This window comes from Annulohypoxylon maeteangense, assembly GCF_022496945.1.
Source record: "Annulohypoxylon maeteangense strain CBS 123835 unplaced genomic scaffold GGS22scaffold_9, whole genome shotgun sequence".
Classification (NCBI taxonomy): Eukaryota; Fungi; Ascomycota; class Sordariomycetes; order Xylariales; family Hypoxylaceae; genus Annulohypoxylon; species Annulohypoxylon maeteangense.
In genome coordinates, this window is record NW_025953256.1 from 361,317 (window position 1) to 387,057 (window position 25,741).

The 25,741-nt window shown below is 48.5% G+C and overlaps 7 protein-coding genes across 7 annotated transcripts; 3 read left to right on the plus strand and 4 right to left on the minus strand.

Annotated features, from left to right (window-relative positions):
• The first annotated feature begins 156 nt into the window (after positions 1–156).
• GGS22DRAFT_163929 (Scd6-like Sm domain-containing protein) lies at positions 157–3,153 on the plus strand. Its single transcript, XM_047961452.1, has 4 exons — positions 157–462; positions 576–611; positions 669–912; positions 1,138–3,153. Exons 1-4 carry the CDS (start codon positions 446–448, stop codon positions 2,539–2,541), a joined length of 1,701 nt encoding a protein of 566 aa, XP_047818448.1. The 5' UTR covers positions 157–445; the 3' UTR covers positions 2,542–3,153.
• A 69-nt stretch (positions 3,154–3,222) lies between these two features.
• GGS22DRAFT_188824 (carbon-nitrogen hydrolase) lies at positions 3,223–4,813 on the minus strand (the record flags this gene model as incomplete). Its single annotated transcript, XM_047964767.1, has 4 exons — positions 3,223–3,244; positions 3,364–4,328; positions 4,572–4,664; positions 4,802–4,813. The coding sequence occupies 4 exons, from the start codon at positions 4,811–4,813 to the stop codon at positions 3,223–3,225; spliced, it is 1,092 nt and encodes a 363-aa protein (XP_047818449.1).
• An 840-nt stretch (positions 4,814–5,653) lies between these two features.
• On the minus strand, positions 5,654–8,127 carry GGS22DRAFT_144832 (uncharacterized protein). Its single transcript, XM_047958846.1, has 2 exons — positions 6,530–8,127; positions 5,654–6,468 (listed from the first exon to the last, which is right to left on the minus strand). Exons 1-2 carry the CDS (start codon positions 7,629–7,631, stop codon positions 5,807–5,809), a joined length of 1,764 nt encoding a protein of 587 aa, XP_047818450.1. The 5' UTR covers positions 7,632–8,127; the 3' UTR covers positions 5,654–5,806.
• A 209-nt stretch (positions 8,128–8,336) lies between these two features.
• Positions 8,337–12,166, plus strand: GGS22DRAFT_163936 (beta-lactamase-like protein). Its single transcript, XM_047961453.1, has 5 exons — positions 8,337–8,847; positions 8,906–9,003; positions 9,331–10,462; positions 10,518–11,169; positions 11,223–12,166. Exons 1-5 carry the CDS (start codon positions 8,695–8,697, stop codon positions 11,687–11,689), a joined length of 2,502 nt encoding a protein of 833 aa, XP_047818451.1. The 5' UTR covers positions 8,337–8,694; the 3' UTR covers positions 11,690–12,166.
• Positions 12,167–12,456: 290 nt separating this feature from the next.
• GGS22DRAFT_163937 (uncharacterized protein) lies at positions 12,457–14,335 on the plus strand. The gene is made up of 2 exons (XM_047961454.1): positions 12,457–13,453; positions 13,561–14,335. The coding sequence occupies exons 1-2, from the start codon at positions 13,024–13,026 to the stop codon at positions 14,328–14,330; spliced, it is 1,200 nt and encodes a 399-aa protein (XP_047818452.1). The 5' UTR covers positions 12,457–13,023; the 3' UTR covers positions 14,331–14,335.
• Positions 14,336–15,505: 1,170 nt separating this feature from the next.
• On the minus strand, positions 15,506–19,124 carry GGS22DRAFT_200365 (uncharacterized protein; the record flags this gene model as incomplete). Its single annotated transcript, XM_047966426.1, has 5 exons — positions 15,506–17,205; positions 17,266–17,709; positions 17,763–18,180; positions 18,824–18,936; positions 19,062–19,124. 5 exons carry the CDS (start codon positions 19,122–19,124, stop codon positions 15,814–15,816), a joined length of 2,430 nt encoding a protein of 809 aa, XP_047818453.1. The 3' UTR covers positions 15,506–15,813.
• Positions 19,125–23,220: 4,096 nt separating this feature from the next.
• GGS22DRAFT_144861 (splicing factor, CC1-like protein) lies at positions 23,221–25,665 on the minus strand. Its single transcript, XM_047958847.1, has 5 exons — positions 24,657–25,665; positions 24,298–24,606; positions 23,776–24,243; positions 23,415–23,719; positions 23,221–23,360 (listed from the first exon to the last, which is right to left on the minus strand). The coding sequence occupies exons 1-4, from the start codon at positions 25,286–25,288 to the stop codon at positions 23,461–23,463; spliced, it is 1,668 nt and encodes a 555-aa protein (XP_047818454.1). The 5' UTR covers positions 25,289–25,665; the 3' UTR covers positions 23,221–23,360; positions 23,415–23,460.
• Between the last annotated feature and the right edge of the window lie 76 nt (positions 25,666–25,741).

Below are 25,741 nucleotides of genomic sequence, written 5' to 3' on the forward strand. Positions count from 1 at the left end.
TATTTCTAGCAAATTAGTGATAAAAATTAAAATCTGTGTGGTGTACAATGTACCTAGGTACATATGTAGTAGCAAAAGCACATTTAAAGGCACAAAAAACATATTCCACTGTGGACTAGCTGTAAACTAGCAGCTGCTATCACCTGCAAAACACTAGGTCCCCAGCTGATGCACGAAAAACCTTAACTTTACCTTTTGGGACTGGTGTGATTAACCAACCGATCGTTGAATTTTTTACTTCTTTACTAGAGAAATTCAGCCTCTCGTTTTCGTTTCTTCCCTCCCAATCCTTACACCTTACATCGTTCAACAATTTACCATACTTCATACTTCATACTTTCTCGACATACTTTTCAATCCTCAACACCGCACATCATCACTTTCTTCAATCTCCGCTGCATCAACTTTCTCTTCTTGCGCGTATCGCGCACATTTTTCTGACATCATGTCTGAATTCCTTGGGTATGTATTTTCCCCTCTTCAATTCCAGCTAATTTCAGTTGATCCTTTCAGCATGCACCATGCACAACGTACTTCACGATACAGACTGCTAACGCGACGCGATCATGACACAGTTCACGAATCTCTTTGATATCCAAGAGCGATATTCGGTAAGCACCCCTCAAACCGTCTCAACTTAATCGAGCTTTTCGTCTGACTTTTATTAGATACTCGGGTATATTGCACGAGATCAATTCTGAAGAGTCCACAGTCTCCCTCGAAAATGTCAAGTCGTTCGGCACCGAAGGACGAAAAGGTAACCCGGATGAGGAGATTGCGCCCTCAGATCAGGTCTACGAATACATCGTCTTCCGTGGTAGTGATGTGAAAGACTTGCGCATCGAACAAGCCCCGGCACCTCCTAAGGAAAACCAGCCACCTAAGGTCCCCGATGACCCTGCTATTGTAGGCGTAAGTCATATCTCGGATTTCCTAATTCTATTACATGATATACCATGTCCATTTATTATGATGAAATATTTCGGATGTAAACCTTTTATTCGACAGAAATGCGCAAACAAAACAATGTTGATTTTTCCGTTGCCTTCCTTCTGATCTATTATGGACTTGTCACATTCTTTAAACAACTCATCGTTTCGCGAAACATTGATGTTAACCATGTGTCCTAATATCTAGGCCCGTACCCGACCGCAAGGCCCCCAGGGTCATCAGGTTCCTCAGGGCCCTCCTGGTGTCATGCCACCTGGTCCTGGCGCTCCAGGCTATGGACAAAGCCCCTACCAGCCGAACCCCTTCTACCCTCCTCCTCCTGCACAATGGGGACGTGGTGGACATCCCGGCCCCGTTCCAGGCCAAGGCTTTCCTGGAATGCCCTACCCTCCCCCTCCGGGTTGGTTTCCTCCCGGCCAAGGCTTTCCAGCTGGTGGACCTGGTGCACCGGGTCCGTGGAATAGCTTTGGATACCCGCCTGGTCCCGGTCCTCAAGGACCCCCGGGTGTCCCTGGTCAAGGCATGAGAGTGACACCTCAGCAGGATGGCAACAAGCCAGTCCCTATTGGCGCCGGTGTCGATAAACAAAGAGTGGGTGGTCATCCCGCGGTCGAGTTACCTACAGAGCCTAAGAGTCTTGGACAACAGCCGATGCAACCTGTCTCGAGTGCCGCGCCGACTCCGCCGGTTGAGTCAAAGCCCACTGCGGCTGAAGTTAAGGCAACTGCAGATTCTCTCACCACGACGAATGCGCCCTCGACTAGCGCGCCCGAGAAGAAGTCTGTCCCAACCGGACCTAAGAGTAACCGAGTTACCCCCGTTGTGCCCATCCCGCCGCCCACTTTCGCTTCGAAACTCGCCTCACAAGTTACCGCCACTGCCGTCACGACTAGAACCACAGGTGAGCAAGCCAACGGTCCGGTGACCGCTGCTACTCTCAAGGACGCCACTCAAGCTGCGAAGGCTGCCGTTGCAAGTGCAATGGCCAAACTTGACAATCCTCGTGTCGAAGCCCCGGTTCAAGCTCAACCTCAGCCTCAGAACGGCGGTAATCTGATGGACAACTTGACCAAGAAGGTCAACGAGATGCGCATCAATGCCTCGAGAAACCCTACGAATGGCAGAGGTCGTGGACGTGGTGGACGCGGAGGTGGAGCGAGCAAGGTCAACGTTCCCGACGCAGATTTCGATTTCGCTGCCGGGAATGCCAAGTTCAACAAGCAAGACGTGAAGGGGGCCATCGGCGGTTCTCCCGTCACCGAGACTTCTAATGGACCCACGTCCGAGCAATCGCCATCTGAGGAGCCCACTGCTGTGCCGGTCGCGTACAACAAGACCAGGTCCTTTTTCGACAACATCTCTAGTGAAGCCAAGGATCGTGCCGAGAACGGAGGTCAAAAGCCCGGTGGGCGAGAATGGCGTGGCGAGGAGCAGCGCAAGAACATGGAGACATTCGGGCAAGGAAGTGTCGATGGTGGTTATCGCGGCGCTTACCGCGGCCGCGGTCGTGGACGTGGCAACAGCCGTGGACGCGGATTCGGCGGTCCTCGAGGAAGAGGCAACTCATTCCGCCAAGCTACGACCCAATAAGTCACCTCTTAACACGCGTTCAACAAATGGATTGGCATTGTCGTCGGACAATAGCATGATCTACATAGTCGGGACATAACCCTCTACTCGACGTCTTACCGACTTTAATGTTCCCATACGACGCTTATCCCGTGTATTAATACGGTTATTGCATTATGCAGTTTTTTTCTTTCCTTTTCTTTTCGATGCCTAGGCATTTAGTGGATAAGCACCGCAGTTTTTGCCATGCTTAATATCTCGACAGGCATGGTTTTCGTTGATAATCCAGCAATGGCGTAAGGACGGATTGGCAACGGAAGGTGTTATTCTCTCAATTCGCATCACGAGCATGATTGGCAAATGATTTACTGAAACGGAAAAAACGAGTCTGGAGTGCCCAGCTCGAATGACGGATGGCTTTTGCAATGTGGCGTTGGTACAAGTACTCCTGGAGGTTGCCCGGTTTTCGGTAGCTGTCATAGTCGAGGAATGACCAAGGGGTGTGAGGGTGGACTTGATGGTTGTATATGGGCTGGACTCTACAAGTCAGTACATACGCTAGAGCAGCATTGACGAATACAGAACCGTCACCACCATTTTATGACTTGAATGTAGTGATTGTGTAGAGCTCATGCGGAAGTATCCAAACGTGCTTTTTTTCTTATTTTTCTATTTAACTCGATCCTTTCCCATATTAACATCCTAAACTTCGGGATAGACGTCCCTAGAAACAGTCAGTCAACATACCAGATTCTACTAGCATAACCAGTAGGTAAGTAATATCAAAATCAGGGGGCTAAAAAGCAGGGAATTAAAAAAAAAAAAAAGAGAGAGCAAACTCACGTCCTCCTAACCAACGGCATCCCCTCCCTAACCCTCTCCCACTCCTTCAGATCAATCTCCACAACCCCCAACTCCCCCACCGCCCCCTCCTCCGCCTCCTCCTTCCCTTCCTCCCCTTTAACCCCCTTCATAACCAACACCTCCCGTCCCCACGGATCAATCACCGCGCTCCGCCCATAACTCACCCGCCCCGACGACCCGGGGTTATGCAGCCCCACTTGCGCGGCGGCAATCACGTATGACTGCGTCTCGATCGCCCGCGCGCGTAGAAGTGGCAGCCAGTGCGCTGTTCCTGTCGCTACGGTGAACGCGGAGGGGTACAGCAGGATTTGCGCCGGGGAGGGGTACGAGCTTGGGTTTAGAGGGTTGGGGGAGTTGGGGACGGGGTTTGCGAGCGGGTATGAGGGGGGCGTCATGTGTGAGCGCGTCGTGAGGTGTAGTGCTGCTTCGGGGAAGCGTAGGTCGAAGCAGATTAGAGACCCGAGACGGCCGATGGGGGAGGGGAAGGGGGGCGTGAAGCGCGAGCCGGCTTGGGTGGTGGTGCTTTCTCGGAGGGAGGCGTTGGGGTAGTTGAATAGATGCAGTTTGTCGTAGGAACTGTTTTCGAGGAGGGTGCCGGTTGGGGTTATGTAGATTGTGCGGTTGTAGAGCTTTATTTTTGGTGAGGGGGTGTCGGGTTTGGCGGCTTGGTCTGAGGGGGGTGGGGAGGATGGGGATGGAGAGGTGGCGGCGATGGTGTCGGCGTCTTCGGATTCCGGGACGCTGTTTAGGACTGGGTTGCTGGTGTCTGTGGTGGGCTTTACGGCTACGGGGACGTGGATCCCGACGTGGACTGCTAGGTTGTGCTCTGCGGCGGCGGAACACAAGCCGTTGACGAAGGGGGAGCTGCTGATGGGTTTGGCGAGGGAGAGCGATTCTGCGGCTGAGGTGCCGATGTAGTCGGATGCTTCGGGGAGGAAGAGGACCTAGGGGTGTTAGTTGGGGTTGGTTATTAAGTAAGGAAGTTGGTCCTGGGTGATGTAGACACTTCGGATAGGAGTATGGGCATGTTTGGAGCTTAGGACAGCAAGTTGTATGGATATAGCTTCTTGCTTCTCACTTCGGCTTTCTCCGACCAGCAAGAGCTATAAAATGGAGTATCGAGCAAGACTACCAGCTTAAACTTGTATCAAGGCCCACAAGAAAGAGAAACTCAATCTCCTACATACTTTAGCACCGGCGGCTGCAGCTTGACCCACGAGCTTAACGCACTGCTCGAGGTTATGAGCCATTGAGTTGCTCGAGCAGATCTGACCAATCGCCTATGATACCGATTAGCAATGAATATTCTCACACAATGTTATACAAGTGGTTATCTCATAGTAATCCATGGCTATATTCATTATATCTCCCTATCGTGTACCTTTTCCCCGAATTATGAAGGAGTGATGTATCTTACTGCTTTAGCCATCTTCAACGCGATCTCGGACACCTCTGACGTAGATAAGTGTACGAATTAGATAACCCGCAAACGAGGCCACGAAACAAAGCGCTCAAAATCAAGTACGTAGTAGGTCTGCAAGTATGCGATAAACGACCCGATAAAACTCGCTCGAATCAAAAACGAGCGTATGTCTTCGAACTGTGTTACGGACCGAGGAGTAGAAAGGGAAATAGGAAACCCGGAAAATTAACCGACTCGGGATGTTCCTGGCGTGATACATATTAGATATTCTTAGACAGTTTAGTCGGAGAAGGGTTCGTTCCCCACTTCGCCCCGACGTCACTTGGATGCGGCCGAGGCCGAATCCATGCTGGGGAACAAACAAGTCGACGTCACATCTACGTAGTCTTACAACAAACACAACAAATCAACATCCATATCTCACATCTAGGACCCTGTAATAAAACGTGAGGTTATTTCTTTTTTTTGGCCATTCCTCGCCGTGTATTAGCTCGGGCAATTGTGCAGAAACGCAATCGATTTTTTCCTTTCTGATCTGCTAACTAACTCTGACTACTAGCGAGGTATACCTAGTAGCCGTCTGCATATAGCCAGCATCATTACTAAGAACTGGCCGTAAAAGAATTGCAGACCTGCCAGGTTCTTTATCCTCGGACGAACACACCAGCATACGCACACCCGCTAATGAGGCCATTCCTTATCGTACGTACCCTCCTTCCCCCTCCGTTCGTCTCTTGTTTCCACTAATCGACCATGGGGTAGGCGAAAACCAGAAAATGCAATGCCAACCGTGACCTCCCTTGATATCCTCTCGGTCTTAAAACGCCTGGCTGTAGTAAACGTAGAAAAAAAATAGGTATAGACAATACAACGCGAGGAGGCCGGAGGGGTAGGTTCCTCAAAAAGTAATTTCACCTCGTAACCTTTCGATCCAAGATTGGATTGGCCGAGCTCGAACTTGTAGATTCGCCGTACGAATTCTTCGAGGTTATCCGTCTGTTATGTCGACGTATTTTCCACACCGCCCTTCCATGATCTGTCGAGAATACTATACGCGTTCTGCAAGGATCTCGGATCGGTTCCATGTTCCTCGAGGATAACTACCCAATCGCGAAGCTGAATATTCTTTCCCTTCTCGGAATCTTCGCGGAACTGTCCTAGGTGGGAAACACCCGCCTTTGTGAGTGGACCCTGCTGGGCCTTACCTCCAGCATTCGTACCACCTGGCGCGCCTGGTCCAGCGCCTGGCAGTCGAGGCGTACTCGTTCCACTACCAGATCCGCCTGCAGCCTGCGTCATCCACGAATATTTCTTCTTCTTGGAGCCGACGAAGAGACCGAGAGTCGCATTCACTGTAGTACTGCTCGCCTCTTGCTTGGAGGCTGCTTTCTTACTCTCCTTCTTCGGGGCTGGCTTCTCACCCGGTTCTGGCGCAATAGATCCGGGCGTACCGGGCGCTACAGACCCGGCTCGTGATGTACCATCAGCTCCCTCCTTCTCGCCGTTCTGCTTCTCTTGACGCTTCAGTCGTTTTCTTAGTCGATTTTCTTCCGTGTTGCGGGCACCCTTTCCGTTAGTGGTGAAAGCATCGATTAGATGATTCGTCGGAGAAGCTTCCGAGACGGGAGTGGGTAGTCCGTTGCTAAGTTCATCTGCGGTACCTAGATAACCTAGTTAGCTTAATGAAATAAGGTAAATTAATTAGGGTCAAAAGAGCCGTACGCTTGAGAGGGTTTGTACGGGGGCTGACCGCGCTCTCCGCACCTGTACGTGGGCTTTCACCCTGAGTACCGTTCACCGCAGGTAGCGGAACAGCCACATCTTGCCACTCTTGAGGTATTACACCATGTGTGGTCGTCTGTCGCGTGGTGGCGATTCTATTCGCGTCACCGACTAGCGTACGCAAGTACTGCTTCGTACCCAACGACAGTAGTGAGAGCTGATCTACCAAATATGCATCAGGAGGAATATGCGAAGAGTGCACCTGGACGGTTGTGCCATCTGGGTGATGGTGAAAGAACGATCTAATCTCCGGCTTTGGGAACTCGGCCGGATTCTGGTGTCTTCCACTGAAACGTCCACCCTCAGGCTTCAAGTCCACATTCACAGTTAGACCCTGCTTAAGAACAATTTCTTGTAGTCGTCTGTGTAGCAAACCAGGCTCTAAGAATGAATTGTTGATCTCCTGGCTTATCTCGCGGGCATACTTTACTGCGTGTTCATTCCACGCGATATCTGCTTGTTCCGCCTCGATGTCCTCTTGCGTACGCGCGTTAACGCCGTTGGAGAGTTGAGTTGCCGGTCCAGGTCCGTACACATGACTTTGACCGCCAGCACGAGAGTCTAGATTGTTCATATATTCTGCCTCTTCTTCTAGATCGATACCGGTTCCCATTAACATATCGTCCATTTCGTACGCGTGAGCGGCCTTGGCGGCAGGCTTGGGCGGCAGTCTCGTCGCATCGTTAGAGAAGGAACTTGCCGGGGTGATGGCTGGAGGCCCCATGTTCGTAATGACCGAAGGCATCGACGGCATTGATGGCATAGCGGTAGCGGGTAGAGGCGCAAGTTTTGCGTTAGAATACGGAATTTGAGAAATGGTGGTAGCGGCTGTTGTTGTGATATGGGTAGTAGGAATAGGTACGGGAGTGTGTGGTTGAGGAGACGCGAGCGGTGTCGTTGCGGCGGACGGCATAGTAAGAGTCATTCCGACTGGAGATAATTTGGCTCTCTTGTTAGGAGGAAGCTGGTAGGTCTGGTTCGGTGGTGATTGTTGAGGTGAGAATTGCCTCGGAGGCATAGTGGGTTGTGGATGCGACGACATTTTGAGGAATGATGCGCAAGTTGGTTGAGTGGGTTGAGGTTGGATGGCGTTGTCGGAATTGGGATTGAGGATTGAGGATTGCGGTATGATGGTTAGTATTATTATCCCAGGTACACAAGACCTTTCACCTATTCGTCCCAACAATGATTTGCCCTTCTATGTTATCTGGCTCTACAATCTCCCACGTTACCGTCGCGGTTGCTGGTGTGTATGCGTAAGTACTGACACCAAGTGTCAGAGGTTCCTTTATTATCTCTGGTCCTGGGCAGGCACAGAGCCTGTCTTGTTCGGTTGGTTGAAACCCATCCGACGGTCTAAGGTAGAAATTATTACGATAAGTGTAATAATATCTTTGTGCAAGCGACTATTATGATGCCGAATATAATCGCAAGTTATTGGTAGGCCGGCGTCGCGTCGGATAGGATGTTTTTTGTAGGTTGAGTGAGGAGGCGATCTAAAAGAGTTCAGCAACACAGAAAAGCTTCCTTCCTTCCCTGAGTCCCCATTGGAAAGATTTCGTGTTGCAGTATGCACGGACCTCTCTTTTCCCTTTTCCCTTTGTAGCCTTGACGTGCAATGATTCAACCTGGCCCGAGCGTTCTTTTTTATCGGATCAAATAAAAACCGCAACTTTTCTAGGTAGCTATAAGCCTCTTTTTATTTTCTCAGGCTGCTAGGATCCACTGGGAAACCTCCAGGGCTACAGGTAGGTACCTAGGTAGGTACCCACTCAAACGCGCCGCGTTTAGTTCAATTAAGTAGGTAGCCGCAACCTAGCCGCGTTTTGTACCGGCTTTCAAACTTGTAACCTCAACCTATCAACCTTTCTTTATCTCTCTTCAATCGTCCTCTTCCTATCAATAATTGATAATTTCTTAGCTACGTTACGTACACGACGTACATCTTGAGGTTTCCACCAACCCCTCGCATCCTTCATACAATGCGACCGTCCTGAGATGCCTACCGTGTAACTGTACTCTAGCTTTATTAGCAGTTGACGTTTTGCGACCAGGCAACACGGCTTTGATACCATCTTTCAAACGTCACAGACATTCTAGAAATCATGGCGTCCAAGCGCAAGGCCTCGGCAATGGCTGCGACCATCGATGAAGAACCCGTCGACCCTGCTGATGAATTGATGTTTCTATGCCTTGGAGGTGGAAACGAAGTTGGTAGATCATGTCATATCATCCAATACAAAGGGAAGACTGTCATGGTAAGTCGCTGATATCTTCACATCATGCTAGGTTATGCTAATCATCAATAATATATAGCTTGATGCCGGTCAGCACCCTGCATACGATGGTCTTGCTGCTCTCCCTTTCTTCGACGACTTTGATCTGAGTACTGTTGATGTGCTCCTAATTAGCCAGTAAGTCTCGTATTCCCACCTTCGTCATACAATATGGCCGTGGATAGTCTAGGGCTTCGTAACGGTTGGGGTGGAAGCTGGTGGCATTATTTTCCCATGTCCACGAACAGAAGTTGTGGTTTTGGTACTTGACCATGATATTGCATCTACATGTTTATGGACATTCGCAATCTTGCTCTTATATATTCAGCTATCAATATAACACATTATTCCACCACCCAACCGGCAACGCCCTCGAGTCACCGCCGTGCTTGTTGCGATCAACAACATCCTTTAGTCTATAGTTATCGTATTCCATATATAAGCAGAATGCTAATCCCAATCAAGTTTTCACATAGACCACGCCGCGTCTCTCCCTTATGTTTTAGCAAAAACCAACTTCAGAGGCAGAGTCTTCATGACCCATCCGACAAAGGCCATCTACAAATGGCTCATCCAAGACAGTGTCCGAGTCGGCAATACTTCCTCGAACCCTACGTCCCAGCCTGTATATACAGAGCAGGACCATTTAAACACCTTCCCTCAGATTGAAGCAATCGACTACCACACCACCCATACTATCTCATCTATCCGAATCACCCCATATCCCGCCGGCCATGTGCTAGGCGCAGCAATGTTTCTCATAGAGATCGCAGGACTAAACATATTCTTCACCGGAGACTATTCTCGAGAACAAGATAGACATCTTGTCTCCGCCGAAGTCCCTCGAGGTATCAAGATCGATGTCCTCATCACCGAGTCCACGTATGGAGTCTCGACGCATGTTCCTAGGTTAGAAAGGGAGCAAGCATTGATGAAATCTATCACGAGTATCCTAAATCGTGGCGGACGGGTTCTGATGCCCGTGTTCGCGTTGGGCAGAGCGCAGGAACTGCTTCTGATTCTAGATGAATACTGGGGTAAGCACTCGGAATTTCAGAAGATCCCCATTTATTACGCCAGTAACTTGGCCCGAAAATGTATGGTCGTATACCAGACCTATGTTGGAGCCATGAACGACAATATCAAACGCTTGTTCAGAGAGCGGATGGCCGAAGCAGAAGCTGCAGGAGATGGTGCGGGTAAAGGAGGTCCGTGGGATTTCAAGTATATCAGATCACTGAAAAACCTCGATCGATTCGACGATGTCGGTGGTTGTGTTATGCTTGCAAGTCCTGGTATGCTACAAAACGGAGTAAGTAGAGAACTGCTAGAGAGGTGGGCACCAAATGAAAAGAACGGTGTCATTATTACAGGTTATAGCGTCGAGGGCACCATGGCGAAACATATCGTCCAAGAACCTGATCAGATCCAAGCTGTCATGTCAAGAAATCTCCATGCAGTCAGGAGAGCGCCTGGTGGTGACGGAGAGAAAGTCATGATACCTCGGAGATGTAGCGTTGCCGAATATTCCTTCGCTGCTCATGTTGATGGTCAAGAAAACAAGGAGTTCATCGAAGAAGTTGCAGCCCCTGTAGTTGTAAGTCCCTCCCCCCTGTATCTTCTACACGACGCTCCCCCTCTAACTTGAATAGATTCTGGTGCACGGCGAACAGCACAATATGATGCGGTTGAAATCGAAACTGCTTTCGTTGAATGCAGGCAAGGCAGATAAAGTCAAGGTTTACAGCCCGAGGAATTGTGAGGAGCTACGAATCCCATTCAAGACGGATAAGGTAGCCAAGGTTGTTGGCAAGCTAGCATCTATTCCCCCTCCCCAACAACTACCCATGCCCGACGACCAAAGTACGGAATTGATCGCCGGTGTCATAGTCCAGAATGATTTCAAGATGTCACTCATGGACCCAGAAGACTTGAGAGAATATGCGGGTCTAACAACTTCGACAATCGCATGCCGGCAACGATTTACATTAAGTGCAGCTGGCATCGACCTTATCAAATGGGCATTGGAGGGCACCTTCGGCAATATCGAGGAGCTACCAGAGACCAAGAACCGTAAGGAGAACTACGATGCCGAAGCAAATGGGAATGGCAAGCTACCTGATGCAGACGAGGAAGTTGCACAATTAGTGGCGGCGTACTTGGTTATGGGCTGTATCACGGTGCGATATCGCAACAACGGTGAGGTAGAATTAGAGTGGGAGGGCAATATGCTCAACGACGGTATTGCCGATGCCGTAATGGCAGTTCTCTTGTCGGTAGAGAGCAGCCCTGCTGCTGTGAAGCGTAAGCAATCTGCCACTCCATCAGCCTAACCAGATTACTAACACATTACTTAGGATCCGCGAGCAAGCATCCGCATTCCCATGGACTACCGGCCCGAAACCCCCACGCCAACCTGACTCCGGCGGAGCGGCTAGAACGCCTGTTCCTCTTTCTCGAAGCTCAGTTTGGCGCCGACGCCTTGGCTCCCGTAGCAATTCCGAAGTTGCCGCCTCTAGTTAAGGACAAGAAGCCCAAGAAATCGGAAGACGACGACGACGACGCCGCTTCAGATGCTTCTATGGAGCTATCAGATGACGGCGAGGAGGAGGAACGGCTTCTGGAATTGCGACAGCAGACAGAGCTCGAACGATTACACAAGATCGGCATCCCCGTCCCGGGCGTCACTATCAAGGTAGATAAGATGGTGGCTACGGTCTGGCTAGAAGATTTAGAAGTTGAATGCAACCATAAAGCATTTGCGGATAGGGTCAAGGCTGTTGTGGAACGAGCCGTCGAAGTGACGGCCCCCCTGTGGGGCTAAAAGTATACCTTGGGGTACATGAATCCGGAGAAAAGATATGCAATCACCACACGCCTTGTTATTAATTGGGGTTGGTTGGTGGCGGCTGAAAAGGGAGACCAGGCCTGGCTATATCAGACCTGGAGGACGCCACGGCACAGGCGCGCGCGAGTTCTGATGATGGTGTATAAAGGAGGCTCTACAAGCCTCGTGGCTAGCTAATCTATGCGTTTCATCGCAGTAGCTATGGAAGTTTATAAGCCGAACTATCCGATCATCGTGCGATCTTAGATCGCAGGTTATACCCTACATAGGTAGTATAATGTGCAGATGATAGAAATGATTAGAAGAGCAGGCGTCAACTAAGAGTAATCTCGCCGAATTTCAGCGATGAGATGCCGAATTATAATCCGTAGACGGGTTTAGAGGGTTATTTAAACTCCGAATTACTGATATTCAGCCTTGGAGATGCATATCTCTCCTTGTAGTTACTGCACCGTTGTGGCCCGATAGAATTGAAGTGAAGTCCATTAGAAGTCATTATATAGGTTACATAATTTCTTCATAAGGTGTATAATAATTATGCCTAATCCGTTTTTTGCCTGAGCCTTTAGGCATTCAGGCTTGATGGAGGTGTTCCTAAGGGATTGTTCCTTGCAGATAGGCTTATTGGTACCTAGGGGTTGGACCAATAGGAGTTCAAATAATCGGATTCTGCCTACCTGTAGGTAGGCGGTGCATTAGGGGAAGTTACAGTTATGCTCAGCCCCAACCTTCTCACTTTGTTTGGAATTCATCCCATCCCCACGGATAGAAAGACACATCAAGGCTGAGTGAATTAGCGTGACACTATTGTATCAGCCGCGCCGAAAACATCTCGTGAGTGTAGCATGAGGAGTACTTCGCCGTCGATATTTCGATCTCCAGACATCCACCTCATGAAACATTCAGGTGAAAGAAGTTAATGGCTATGCTAATGACGAGGCATAGAGAAAGGCACTATTATTCTAGGTGGCCACCACAGGAGTCATGAGTATGAGAAATGAAGGTAGTATAAATTACGGACAAGTACAGAATATGATGAGTTTAGATATCACGTTCAGATCACAAAGAATTCAAGTTAACTAACAACAAACACTGCCCCCAGAGTACCGTGTTGGTTCAACTCTAAAATGAAGTAAAGTGTGGAGAATATCCAAACTAACTTACAAAATCATTACCATCATCCAAAGAGGAAAAAAGGGGGAAAGGCAAACACGTACCAACTCGGACACATATTTGTTTGCCATCCACATTAGACTCTGAACTAAGACAGACAGTTAAATCTGAGTCTTGCTGAGCAACCAACTGACACAATGCCATATATGACTAGGGGTTCTTCCTATTCCTCCTCGACTTTATCGACTTCCTCAACTTCCACAACTTCCTCCCTCTCTAATTTAAACACCCCAGATTACACAAGTCAACGCCGATACGCTAGATGCAGACACGAGCAAAACTTCACCATGAGCCATAATCCTTTTAACACAGGCCCGAGCCAATCTCAGCAGCTCCGCCTAACTCCCGAAGGAACGGGTCGCTCCTCTTCCAATCGGAGTCGTTCCCCCTCCGGATTCTCACTGCGTCGGAGCCTTAGCGGCCGCAGCCAGAATGATTCCGGCGAGCGCCAAGGCCGTGCCTCTATATTCACCGGGCTGTTCTCCAGCTCGCGCAGCCATAGACAGCAAAGCCCTCCCCCGCCGTACTCCCCGAGTGAGGCGACGGACGGGCCTATCGCAGTATCTGGTAAGATCTCACAGCCCCTGTCCCACTTTTCCCCTATTCCCTACCCCCCTATCATCCCCACAGCACACACAACCCTATCTACCAAACGCCCAACTAACCTCCCCCAGAACTCCCCGCCTCAACACCCCAAACAGTGCTAGACGACCAATACGCCTTCCTAAAAGAATTCAACACAATCTTCCTAATCGACGACTCGCTCTCCATGAAAGCCGAGCGTCGATGGGAAGAGACGCAGAAAGCAATCTCAGCCATCCTACCAATCTGCATGGAACACGACGAGGACGGGGTAGACGTGTACTTCCTGAACCACCGGACCACCGACCGGGGCGACTCCTCCCGCGGCGCCGTCGGGTCCGGATACCGGGGCGTGCGGGAGCCGCGCGTCGTGCACAACATGTTCAAGTTCGTGCGGCCGAGCCTCGCGACGCCCACCGGGCTGCGCCTCGACCATATCCTGCGCGCATACCTGAAGAACTACGAGGCCCTGGTGAAGGCCTCAGGCGGGGACGTGTACTGCGTGCGACCAATCAACATCATCGTGATCACCGACGGACAGCCCACGGACGAGCCCGGCGAAGTGATCGCGCAAGCCGCGCGGCGACTCGACGAGATGCGCGCCCCGCCGCACCAGATCGGGATCCAGTTTTTCCAAGTCGGGCGCGACCCAAACGCTACGCTGGCGTTGAGGGAGCTGGATGATGAGTTGTGTCGGAGAGAGAGTATAAGGGATATGGTTGATACGGCGACGTTTAATGCGGCGAATAAGGCGGACCAGCCTACGCTTACTGCGGATGGGATTTTGAAGGTTGTGCTGGGCGCGGTGAAGAGGAAGTTGGATCGGAAGGTTTTGGTGAGGGTTGATGGGCCGGGGAATTAGGGGGGTGAATGGGATACTTGGGAGGTGGGAGGGAGGAGGGGATGGTTAGAGAAAAGGATGGAAGGGAAAGGGTATTGCTACACTTCGTTTTTTACTTGATACCCTTTTTCCTTTGATTTTTTGGGTGGGTAGGGGGTTAGAGGGGAAGAAAGGAGAAGAAAAAAATACTATTTTGTTGTATTGTTAGACTTCGCTCTTTATTATCGTCTACTAACTTTTCAGGTTGGTGGTGGTTTAGAGAAAATCTCGACTTAGTGGGGGATTTACATGTCTAGGCGTTCGCGCCCCAGCGTAAATAAATTGATATCATTTTTTTCATCTATGACTTTTGTCTATGATATCTAAATACCTTAGGTATTTGACATATACTTACATAGATGAAGATGATATGTGACCTACCTGGAAGGATGGTTTACTACGTAAATACAATTCCCGCAAGGGAATAATTACACTCGGCCTCGCCCATGGCCATAAATAAATACAATTTACACATACTATCACGAGAGCAAGTTTATCGACATAATACAAGGTTACAGGGAAATCAATGCATTGGGCAGGCCCCTTACGGCCGCCAAAGAACTATGTAAGCTGCAAGACTACCGGTTGAGATAACTGAACCCCTGCCAATCAGACCCAGGATCGATACCTTTCCTATCCCACCATCCATCCGAGCAAGTTCCTATCATGACTACCTATCCATGGCGTCATGAAAAACGTCGAGTGAAAAAGAAATCAGAAGCCTCGTCGAAAAGGCAAAGGGAATATGGAAGCATCTGGCGAGCGATAAGACCAAGATGTTCGTTCCGTAGAGTATCCGCAAATGAGCAAATGTGCGAGTATAACCTCGGATACACTATTGTATCGTAAGGTCCATCATAGCCAAGACGTTGTCGGTGCTAGCTATGCGCGCGAGAAAAGGAGAATTGCCCGCCCGGTCGAGCAGAAATGACGACCTTTTTTCTTATGTCGGGATTTTCTGTTTTTCTGTTGCGTGGAAATGGAAACCGAATCCAGACTGTTGTCGAAGCACTAGAATGCATGAAAAACCGAACGAGAAACTGAAATAGAAAACCCCGAAATAAAAAGCCAAGGAAATGCAATGCAATACAATGTGTGAGGGTATCTTGTTGTTGTCATGAACTCATGCCCTCGTAAAGTCGTGATGGTCTCCGCCAGGTTAGAGTACCGAAGTCGACGAAATCATGAAAAGGAAATAACCGAAGGAAAAACTGATTCGTACGAACGAAGACTGATACCAGTGAAAAGCCTATGGTCCAAAAAGCATGTGCCTGTATCGGCAAGCAATCATCATAGGCGGATGCGAAGTAATGTGTGTATGTATGACGCCTTGTGTAATATGTAAAGGTCGTCTTTCCGGTACGAGAGAAGTACGTATTGTACGGATTACTTCCGCAACCTAGGCTCATCAAAGCAAGTCCTCGCAAACGGACAGATGGGCTCATAAGAGAAGAAATCTCATAGCTTAATCCATAGCTATGATTTCAGCCTTCCTCAGCCCGTGCACCCCGTTGTTAACGCCGTCGCGGTCGTCGCGAACGGATAGCGAGGGCGTTACGACGAAAGACACCACCGCTTGCATAAGCTGCAGCTCTTTCTGCGTCCCCACGTGATAAGCATCGAGGTTCACAGCCTTCATGGTGCTTTCGGAGAACAGGACGCCGCATTGCGGGAAGAAGTACGACAGCATCATGCCGGAGGTCCAGATCTTGGTGCTCATGTCCCAACCGAGAGTCACAATGGTACGGATACCCGCGTGGGCATCCCTGTCAGTCACGTCGACGGCGCGGAGCGGGTGAAGGATGCCTGTCAGGATCTGCGTGTGGCGGTTAATTGTCTCAGTCTTGAATTCCTTCATACCCGGGGTTTTCAGCGCTTCATCGACGATCTTAGCGTGGTCTTTCAACACGGCCTGTCTGTCGCGGACATTGCACACGTAGTCGGGGTGGCTAAACTGCGCGATCCTGTCCTGCAAAGCGGCGAGGTGCTGGTCGAGCTTCTCGTTGAAGCCGAGGAAGATCGATGGCGAGATTACCTTGCGGAATAGGTAATCCTGGATGATTCGCATGATTAGACAGCTGCGATAAGCCAGGATGCTCAAGAGATTGGTCATATGACTTTCTGCCTGGAAGACGTTGTTCGTAAAGACCAGGTTGACGACATACTTCCATGTAGTCTCTTCCTTGCGCGACAACATCTTGTGCGAGACCTTCGTCGGCTCACCATGCTTATGACATCGGACAATGTAGCCTTTCGTGAGCAAGGTCAAGCGCGTGAGGGCCTGATCAATGTCCTGAATAGTCCAAGCCTCATTGTTGAAGCGGGTAATGCCGCTGTGGCGTTTCTCACCACTCTCGAGGGGTGAATGGACAACAGTCGTAGGCTTTAGATCCGAGCGACCTGTAGCAGGTGTCTTGCCATTGTGAGAAAGTAATGCAGGCCAGTTAGACGGACCTCCGATCGGGCTGGGTGCGGGACCCATGTCGCTTACGGCCGCCAAGTTCTTCGATGACAATGGTGGCTGGAATGATGGCGCCTCGGGATTAAACGATGAAGAATCCTTGCGTCGGACGGATGGGCCAGCAGCGGCACTCTGAGGCGAGTTCGCAAACTTCTTGTTGCCATAGTTTTCAGATTTGCTTCGCTTACTCTGTTCATCACTCTTCTTCTTGAGCATTCCCCAAAGAAAGTCATGGTTTTCCGTTGATTCCGACGGTGCGTCCGCCTTGTGCGACTCCGGAGCGGATGGCGGGGAGAACTCTGGTCGCTGTATGGAATCGTCTTCTACCTCTTGGCCAGCAGACTTGGCTAACTGCGCATTTCGGATTCGAAGGCGTTTGATCTCTCCTTCAAGAGACTAGACAAACATATTAGCTATCTGTTCAGACCACCCACAAAATTCAGCAATATATCATACCTGAATGTGGAGTCTCTGAGTTTCCTCAGACTTCTTAAATTCGACTCGAATCTGCGCATGGTGGTCTCGGAAGTTCAAGGCTTCCTTCTCGGTATTCTCGAGATCATACTTCATAGCATTGAGACGCGAGTGTTCCATTTCCAACTCTCGCTTCAGGTTCTTCTCTCTATTGAGAATCTTCTTGACATCTTCCTGAAGACGACGATTGTCGGTCCTAAAGGTGGCATTGTCACGGAATGCTCGGTGCGACACTCTGTCTGCATCTCTTCGAGCGTTGTCACGCTCGAATCGCAAGTTACAAATCGCAGAAGTAACGATCTGGCTGATCTCGGTCAACAGCTTCGTGTGGGACGTATGATCGCCCGCAATTCCTGGAGAACGACCGAGGAAAGTGGACAGCATCGAGATGCGATTCGCAATTTCTCGGCTTGCCTGGTACGAATCCTATGGTTTGCAGTTAGTAACATAGGAATATGAGCTGCTTATCAGGAACTTACATCTTCCGTGGATAGTCTTACGTCGTTAGATTGTCCACCTTGGTAAGGTGCGACGGGCCCAGAGTGGCTCGTTGAGAAGGACTCATGGAATCTTCTATAGGCATCGGCATTTTGCGCTCGTGTGTAGGACGTGTTGGCGCCGTATCGGTACGGAACCGGTCGAGACGAGTGCGCCATGCGCGAGACTGGACGGTATTGTCCGATCTGATTATCAAAAGAGTCGGACGCGCTCATGAGTCTCATCTCTTCGGACCCGTCATCACTTCCAGAGGGAACAGTCCTCTCTGTATTCTTGGAAGAGTCCATCTCGACTGCCTTCGAAGATGTTTCTCCTCCTGTCGCCATGTCTGTACTACTTGCGGCCTTCGATTGACTTTCCTCGTACGAATAGAGAAGAGCGTTAGGAGGAGGGTCTCTTCTAAAAGATGAGAGTTAGATGGATTCGATGTTATCAATATTAATAAATATGTGAATGATGCGATGCCTGGATTGAGTTCCTTGATAATAATTCAGAAGTAGGATTGGTGTAGTGTGTGGATTTGAAGTGTAGAGGAGGCAAGGAGTGTGTTGTGGGAGTAAAGATATTTGAGTGATGTTTGAGGGAAGAACTGAATGGGAGAGAAAGTAGACGGTGTTAAATAGATTAGGAAGCAGTGAGTAAAAATATTGAAAGTCTCGATATGAGTTATAGAAGATGATAGAAATGGAAATAGTTGGTATAGTAGTTCTCTGAGAAGCTGCTCCGTGCCATCCGTGACACGGACCGGATGGCAAAAGGAAGTTGCGATTGCATCATTCCTATATTGCGTGCAATAAATCGGAAGCAGGTACGGAATTGTGTGATGATATGGGAAGGAATGGACACCGAAGGCTGTTTCCTAAACCCCTTTTTGAAGAGATTTTGGTGCCGAAAGGGGGAAAGTACGGAGTAGTAAACTTTGAGGAAATGGCGAACCAAGAATCACACCACTTCAGGTCTGAGCATCTCATCACGTGAAGCACAGCACTTCACTTGAAGTCTTGATATATGTTAAAGGGGGTATGATACAAATGAAACTTACGTGACGAACCTAGGCTGGAAATACCGACCAGTCTGATCTGATTCTGGTGGTATCACACCACCATGCTTACGAGCAAGTTCTCTTGTAGCATCAGAACTGCGCGTAGTCAATTCCTAGATACAATGTCAGCTCCAGAAGCTCTTATTCAATGCAAGCACAGGCCATGAGTAGGAAATCATGAGAATAGGAGTGATATGTGTCTGAAGGTCAATATGTATGTTTTGAATGGCTGACTTACATTACCATCACCAAAATCAAAAGCGGCGGTAGATTCCATATCTGTAATGATAAGTATTAGCATGTTTGAAATTGATAGAGGTAGTATATAAAAGAATGACAAAATTCCGGTTGAGTATCCGCTTTGATGTAAACGAATAGCTCGAGAAGTAAGTGTGATCGAAAACACCAGTAAAGCATCATCCAGAGTATGATAGCTCTAGATGTGTTCTTTTCCAATGATCAATAATGGCAGGATTACTTACTGGACAGAATAAAGAGCAGACAGCTCGAGACAGATTGCTATGAAAGCGTAAAGTAATTCGTCTAGCAGGAAAAAATCTGGTTAGTGTAAGACCAAGATGAATTTATGTAACACGTGTTGGAAGTAAACAAGGAATTGGAGCCGGATATCAAGGAAGAATAGAAGGGAGGAACAAGTTATGTATCATTACAGTCAAGTGAATAGAAGCACTTGAGTCTGCAGCATATGATTTACTAGTATTGTGATGATGGATGATGGATGGTGGATGACGGATAGATGATAGGTATAGGAAGTAATCGATATTGTAGCTGATGTATAAAGGATGGAATGGATGGTGAAACAAGTAGAAAACACGTGTAAGATGAGCAAGATGGGTAGGGAAATTATCAATAGGAAAAACTTGTGGAGGGTAAACGTTGGGGGACGTGTCTACCGCTTGCTCGGATGAAGGTGATGCGTGATATTATAGAGATAGGAAATTAATAAAACTTACCAAAACTTGTGAAAAGGTTCATATATGTGAATGAAGGACAGAGTATGTGTGAAGCAGTATGCGTGAATTGATGCGTGACAGAAAAAGAGCTGCGCAGGCACAGGCGGAACAAGTTGTGTGGGTTGGGTGGAAGAGCGAAGATGATGATGGGTAGGGTCTGTGAAGAAGAAAGGAAGAAGAAAGCGAAGTGGCCAGAAAGCAGTGAAGATATAACGTAGAGCTGAGGATCCGTAGCAAGTGTAATCAGTAAATGGAGTCGGTAGAGTGAACGATTTAACATTCAATCACGCAGTCAAGATCAAGAAAATACATAGAAATACAAATGAAATGTAATGTATTAAATCAGGGGTACTTCCTCAAGGTACCCAGCGTACTTCCTCGCATGTACAGTACTCCCTTGAAAGTACCCATTGCCAGATATATCATCGTCGATGAGCTATGGTCGGGAAGTGGTTGCTCGGTGTCGTTGTGGTTACAACTCCTAGTCGCGGCCGATACCATGAGGTTGAGCCGCTACGCGGCTGAGCAGGACGTGGAGATTAACCCAGTTCATATATGGACCTGGGGACCAAGACGGTGTCATAGGCAGGACAAGGCTCATGGCTCTATATCACCCCTAACATCAAATATAGAAGTCTGAATATGATTCAGGGGCAACGTGTCTTTCGCTTTAGCTCAAGCTTAGATCTGGAGTGGGCACTTGGATAGGCCTAATAATGGCTGATATTTAAATACAGAGTTAGTATGGGTAAGAATACTATATTGTAAATGGATATAAACATGAAAGACTTACCTCTCCTAAAAAAACCCTTCTCCAGCCGAAAGGGTAGCTTGGCTTTCAATGAAAGGCTCACAATAATATTTGATGTGGCCGAATGTCTCTAAAAAGTGATGCTGAGCTTATCATGATGTGAGTGTCTATGTTGAGGTCTCCTATCCAAAGACCGAATACTGCTGATTGTGTAGTATAGTACTCCACAAACTTGACTGACACATTGAATGCTAGAGTCCATTATTAGCACGTGTTGGAAAACATCATCTCGGAATCAGGGATATCTGGAGAAGCTGCACATATAATACTTTGGTTACGTATTTAGGTTTGTTGAGAAAGAGAGCGAAAGATATGGGATATAGTATTATCAAGCGAGAAAAAAGGGTGTACCTGGAGTCGAAAGTGATACATACCTACTTAATGACATGTAGTAGGAAATTCAACACACCTCAATTGAAGCGGTGCCGATGGATAGCAGGGAGCATGGTACCGTGGGTACCTACTCAACCCAGCCTTGGCTTGCCGAATATTTTGACACGCCATAAGAAATGACGAGGGCTTTGGCCTTGTGCATCATGGCGTGTCCTAGTAGAAGCATCGGTCTTGCACAATATGGACGATATAGGCAATCATGGATAGGTGAAATGACCAAGCGATATAATTTCTGAGCTCGTTGAATACGAGGTAGGAAACAATCAGTCTTGGAAGATTTCTCGGGAATTGGATAACCGTAGCGCCCTCAAAGGCGTCGGATCCGAACCCGTGTAGAGAACACGCAGTCCATATTGCTTGAAGCCCCATGATGGACAAAAAATCCAATGATGGCCGAGACGATGAATCTATTGCGATGTTACCTATAATTATGTTACTAAATGATTGTTTTATAGTGCTTATACTTACCTGGCTAATCATTGTAATATAAGGGTGAGCGTCAAGAGCATCGAGACTCGCCTGTTTGATAGTTGGAAAGAAAATAGTAAACGACTAGAGTTGAGTTCTGAGAAAAATCACCGATAATAAAATAAATGTGAGAGTTTTGTGGGAGACATTCTAGTATTCAGGGAATTGGTAAAAATACATGCTTTATTTGCCGAGTGCCCGATTTATGGACATGCACCGGCCTTACCTAGAAGGCACCTGCGAAGGTTACGAAAATAACTGCCTTGGGAGTATATTGAAATAGATCAAAACCTCACTTATCGCGAACATCGCTGGCAATACTTGATGTGAAAGCACCTCATATCTATGAGACGATACACAGCGATTCGCAAGAGTTCGATGCGTTCTGTGCCAACCATGACGTAGCCAGGCGAGACTCGTTTGTAGGAGATAGTGATAGTGGCGTTCGGCGGGCGTTGGGGAAAGTCCGTCCATTTTGCTACAGCTTGTAGCAATGATCTTCAAGGCCTCGCGATCCTAGCATTTACCGGCGAAGTAGCTGAAATTCGACGGGAAGAAGAGAGAATTGAACCCTAGGTTCAAGCTTATCATTAGATCTGGGAATATGTTTAGGTGAAGTACTGTAGACGCCGTGGCCCCTTTAACCAACGTCACATCTATGTCACACCAGCAGATACTTAAGTGCTTCATTAGAGAAGCAACAATATATCGAGACTGGCATGGAATGCTGTCAAACAATAGAGGACCTACATATTGAGCACATCTTCCCTCAATATTATTTACCATAATATCAGAGGGGATCCTTATTATCAAGTTTGTGTGTCGAATCATAGCAACGTTTAAGCAATCTGCAGGCAATATACATACCTCCATATACAACCCACGCCGTCGAACATCGTCTCGCTATTATAAAACCTCTCGTAAGTCTCGACAATAACGTCATTTTGTCGCGCGTAAGAAAACCTAAACCCGTTTATAGGCAAGCTAACCATCACCAAAGAATCATGACCCACCTACTCGCGAAAGCGATACGCGTATACGGATGCAACTTACAAGGAACAAGCCGAACAGAGGGCGTACGTGGGCCTCGGCTGATCAAGTGGAGATGGCACCATATTGGCATATTCGTCGTGTCGTTATGTCGTCCCTTACTGACCGGAAAAACGGTTCAATCCGGTGAAGTGTTGGCACTAGCCATTTCTGCGAGAGCTCTACAAATGAGGGCTACCTAGAATGTAAATATCCCACTCTAACAGAAGCATTCGGAGCACAAGTTACCTACCTATGTGGATAGTCGTACGTCTACGACGGGCAATGCGCGCAAGTATACCTCCTATGAAGCGGTACAGCTTGTCAGTCTATGGTATCTCCAATGAATCGAACTAGGACAACTCAATTGAAGACTGGGGCCGGAGCGTAACCCGCAGATCCGGAAATGCCACGCGAAATCTACAGGTGGAGTCAGAGGTTGACACAAGCAGTCTTCCGGGAGTTTCCATACCAATATCACCAAGGGCAGAGAGAATAATATATCTAAAAATCAAATGATTTAGTACTACCAACATCTAATTACCTAGCTTGGTCCTAGTCAGCAGACCAACGAACGTTCTCCGATTCGACGAAAACGATCGAAGACAGAAGTCGGCTTGACACAATTATCAGTAGGGGGGTTGCCGACGTGCAATTGAGGACGCATGTCCATCCGGAATGGGGTTGCTATTTTAGAATCAGCGTGAAAATTTGGTTGCATATAATGATTTGGGGAATTGTCGCGTGACCTCGCCGAAGAGATCTGTCGAGTGTACTGTTTACCAAGTTGACAGGCGAATGGGTGAAAGCCTGCATCTGGCTTGATGTCCTCATAGAGAATATGGTGCGGTTGTGATGATGGCTAAGTCAAAGTTAGAACGGGACCTCATTCAAATATCAAGTAATTAAGACTTACGGCGAGAGTTCCTAGAACGGGAGTGGCCAGGCCAATTATTAGCATCTCAAATAGCCTTGGTACGAGAGAACAAACTGCTGTAGACGGCGTCCACAACAGGCGCAGCACTGATCATTCGTCCACCGAAATAACGGCCATTCAAGCCCTTGATGGCGTTCTCGCCTCCTTGAACCTTGTCGAACTTGAGATATATATCTCCCTGAGAGTTCGGGTCGAGGGAAATATGGACCACATGTCCATATTTCTCCTCCGCTTCCTGTCGAACGTCATCCTCCAACTCCTTAATCCAAACTTCACCTTCTTCTCTGTAGTCACTAATTAGCATCCACACATAAAAATAGGATTGGTGGGGAAAACGTACTCAGTAGGATCGAACATGTTGTGTAGAACGACGCATCGACTGGCCATGTTAACGTTAACAGGCAACGGCTTGGTTTCTGTCTTGGGCTTGAGAATCTGTCTCTCATCACGAGTTCCGTTAGAAGCATCGTCTGTTCGAGCAAGCTTTCTCATCAATGCATCACGACTGTAGTTGTTAAAATTGACACCAGCAACATCAGTATCGTCTAAGGCGCTAGCGCCGGTTGCCTTGTCGTTGTCACGACCTCCTGCTCGGTCAAACCCAGAGGCTTGGGGACCTCGTCCACCAGCACCGGAGAATGCGGATCCCTGATATGGTTGGTTTTGGCCCTGGAACCTCTGTAGGATATTTGCAGTTGACTCAGGGGTAAACTTATCGTTACCAAGTCCAACGCGGATCGGACGACCAGCAAGGTCAAACCCATTCATCTTCTCGAGCGCTTCACGAGCTTGGTCAGCCTCACGAAACCTAGTAAATAAGTTAGCAACTCTGATTCATGTTTGTGTATAGGTGACGACGTACTGAACAAATCCATAACCGCGGCTGCGACCAGTATCATCTTTCTGGAGTTGGACGAACTCGAGCTCGCCGAAGGGTTCGAATACGTTTTGCAAATCTTGCTCTGTGATGCTGAAGTGGATATTTCCAACGTAGAGGCGGTGGAAGGGAATCGAATTGGCGTGAGAGCTGGAGCCCTCGGTAGTGCGAACTTGGCGATTCTTCTCAGCTTCGGTAAGTTGTACAATGACTGGGATACCTAGGAGCTTTTGACCTGTGAGTTGAAGAGCAGCAGTGACGGAATCTTCGTTCTTAAATTCAACGTAACCGACACTACATTATGATCGTTAGCGACGAAAATGGCAAGGAATCAGGATGCTTACCCTTTAGATCTTCCACTGATCCGATCCTTCACTATCTGGGCCTCGGTAACAGGGCCAACCTTCTCGAAAAACTCTTTAAGCTCTTTCGTGCGAAGGCGAGCGGCTAGCTGTTGGACGAATACGGTACGGCGATCTCGCTCGTCTTCGGTCAGCTGGGGCGTGGCGTCGCGCTTCGGCGTACGTCCTCCGCGGTGTCTCTCCTCATCTCTGGATCTGTAAAAGCTGCGATCATCACGTTCGCGATCGCGATGATCGTCTCTTGGACGATAATGGCGACGGGGAGAACGCGAGCGAGAACGGTCTCGGCCACGGCCACCGCTGCGATAGAAATCTCCATCACCTCCTCTGTGACGACGTGAGTGTCGACGATCATCATCACGGCTCCGACTTCTTCGCCTACTCTTGTGACTACCTGCATCGCTTCGTGGTGTAGCTTCTCTCTCTTCACCGCGATCACGTCGTGCTCGATCAACACTACGATCGCGTCTTCGGCCGGGGCTGCGGTCGCGTTCTCTACGTTCACTTCGGTCGGGTTTTATACGGTCGTCTGAATCTTTTGATCGAGTTTCCTTGACGTCATTCTTACTGGTGGCAGTGGCGTCAAGCAAGGCTTCGACATCAAGAGTAGCCATCTTGAAGCCTTCCGATCAGTCAGATCGAATTGAAAATTGAAGATGTGACTTCTTTGCGTATAAACTATGGCTGACCAAGTAATCGTCTTGATCGGTAAAGTAAAAAGAGAATAGATAAACCTAGTCAGGCAATGGAATAACTTACAGCCCGATAGCGGGATTGAATGGACGATGTCGATGAATCGAAGTTGGGAAATGAAAGTTCAAATGTTCAAACGATTAAATGGGAGGGGTGGCAGGAAGAGGACGCCTGCATAATAATATGGGCTGCGTAAAATGATTTCTCGGTCGTTCTTCGGGAAAAGCGGCTACCTGAGTGACAAGGCTTGCTTACATAAGAGTGTATTTAGTTAAAAGGCTAAGACATCGGACCTTCTTCCTGCATAGTTCATCATTTGACGTTTAAGGTGAAACCTTAGCAACCTTAGCTGCCTACACACGTGGTCTCAAAAC

Bases quoted from the DNA above. Each gene is read 5' to 3' on its own strand.
- GGS22DRAFT_163936 (XM_047961453.1), top strand. From the start codon at position 8,695: ATGGCGTCCAAGCGCAAGGCCTCGGCAATGGCTGCGACCATCGATGAA. The intron at 9,004-9,330 runs GTAAGTCTCGTA...ATCCCAATCAAG, and splicing joins GATGTGCTCCTAATTAGCCA to TTTTCACATAGACCACGCCG. The intron at 10,463-10,517 runs GTAAGTCCCTCC...TAACTTGAATAG, and splicing joins AAGTTGCAGCCCCTGTAGTT to ATTCTGGTGCACGGCGAACA.
- GGS22DRAFT_163937 (XM_047961454.1), top strand. From the start codon at position 13,024: ATGCCATATATGACTAGGGGTTCTTCCTATTCCTCCTCGACTTTATCG. The intron at 13,454-13,560 runs GTAAGATCTCAC...AACCTCCCCCAG, and splicing joins CGGGCCTATCGCAGTATCTG to AACTCCCCGCCTCAACACCC.
- GGS22DRAFT_163929 (XM_047961452.1), top strand. The intron at 612-668 runs GTAAGCACCCCT...GACTTTTATTAG, and splicing joins ATATCCAAGAGCGATATTCG to ATACTCGGGTATATTGCACG. The intron at 913-1,137 runs GTAAGTCATATC...CCTAATATCTAG, and splicing joins ATGACCCTGCTATTGTAGGC to GCCCGTACCCGACCGCAAGG.
- GGS22DRAFT_144832 (XM_047958846.1), bottom strand. From the start codon at position 7,631: ATGTCGTCGCATCCACAACCCACTATGCCTCCGAGGCAATTCTCACCT. The intron at 6,469-6,529 runs GTACGGCTCTTT...TAGGTTATCTAG, and splicing joins CCGTACAAACCCTCTCAAGC to GTACCGCAGATGAACTTAGC.
- GGS22DRAFT_144861 (XM_047958847.1), bottom strand. From the start codon at position 25,288: ATGGCTACTCTTGATGTCGAAGCCTTGCTTGACGCCACTGCCACCAGT. The intron at 24,607-24,656 runs GTAAGCATCCTG...ATCATAATGTAG, and splicing joins ATCAGTGGAAGATCTAAAGG to TGTCGGTTACGTTGAATTTA. The intron at 24,244-24,297 runs GTACGTCGTCAC...CTTATTTACTAG, and splicing joins CGCGGTTATGGATTTGTTCA to GTTTCGTGAGGCTGACCAAG.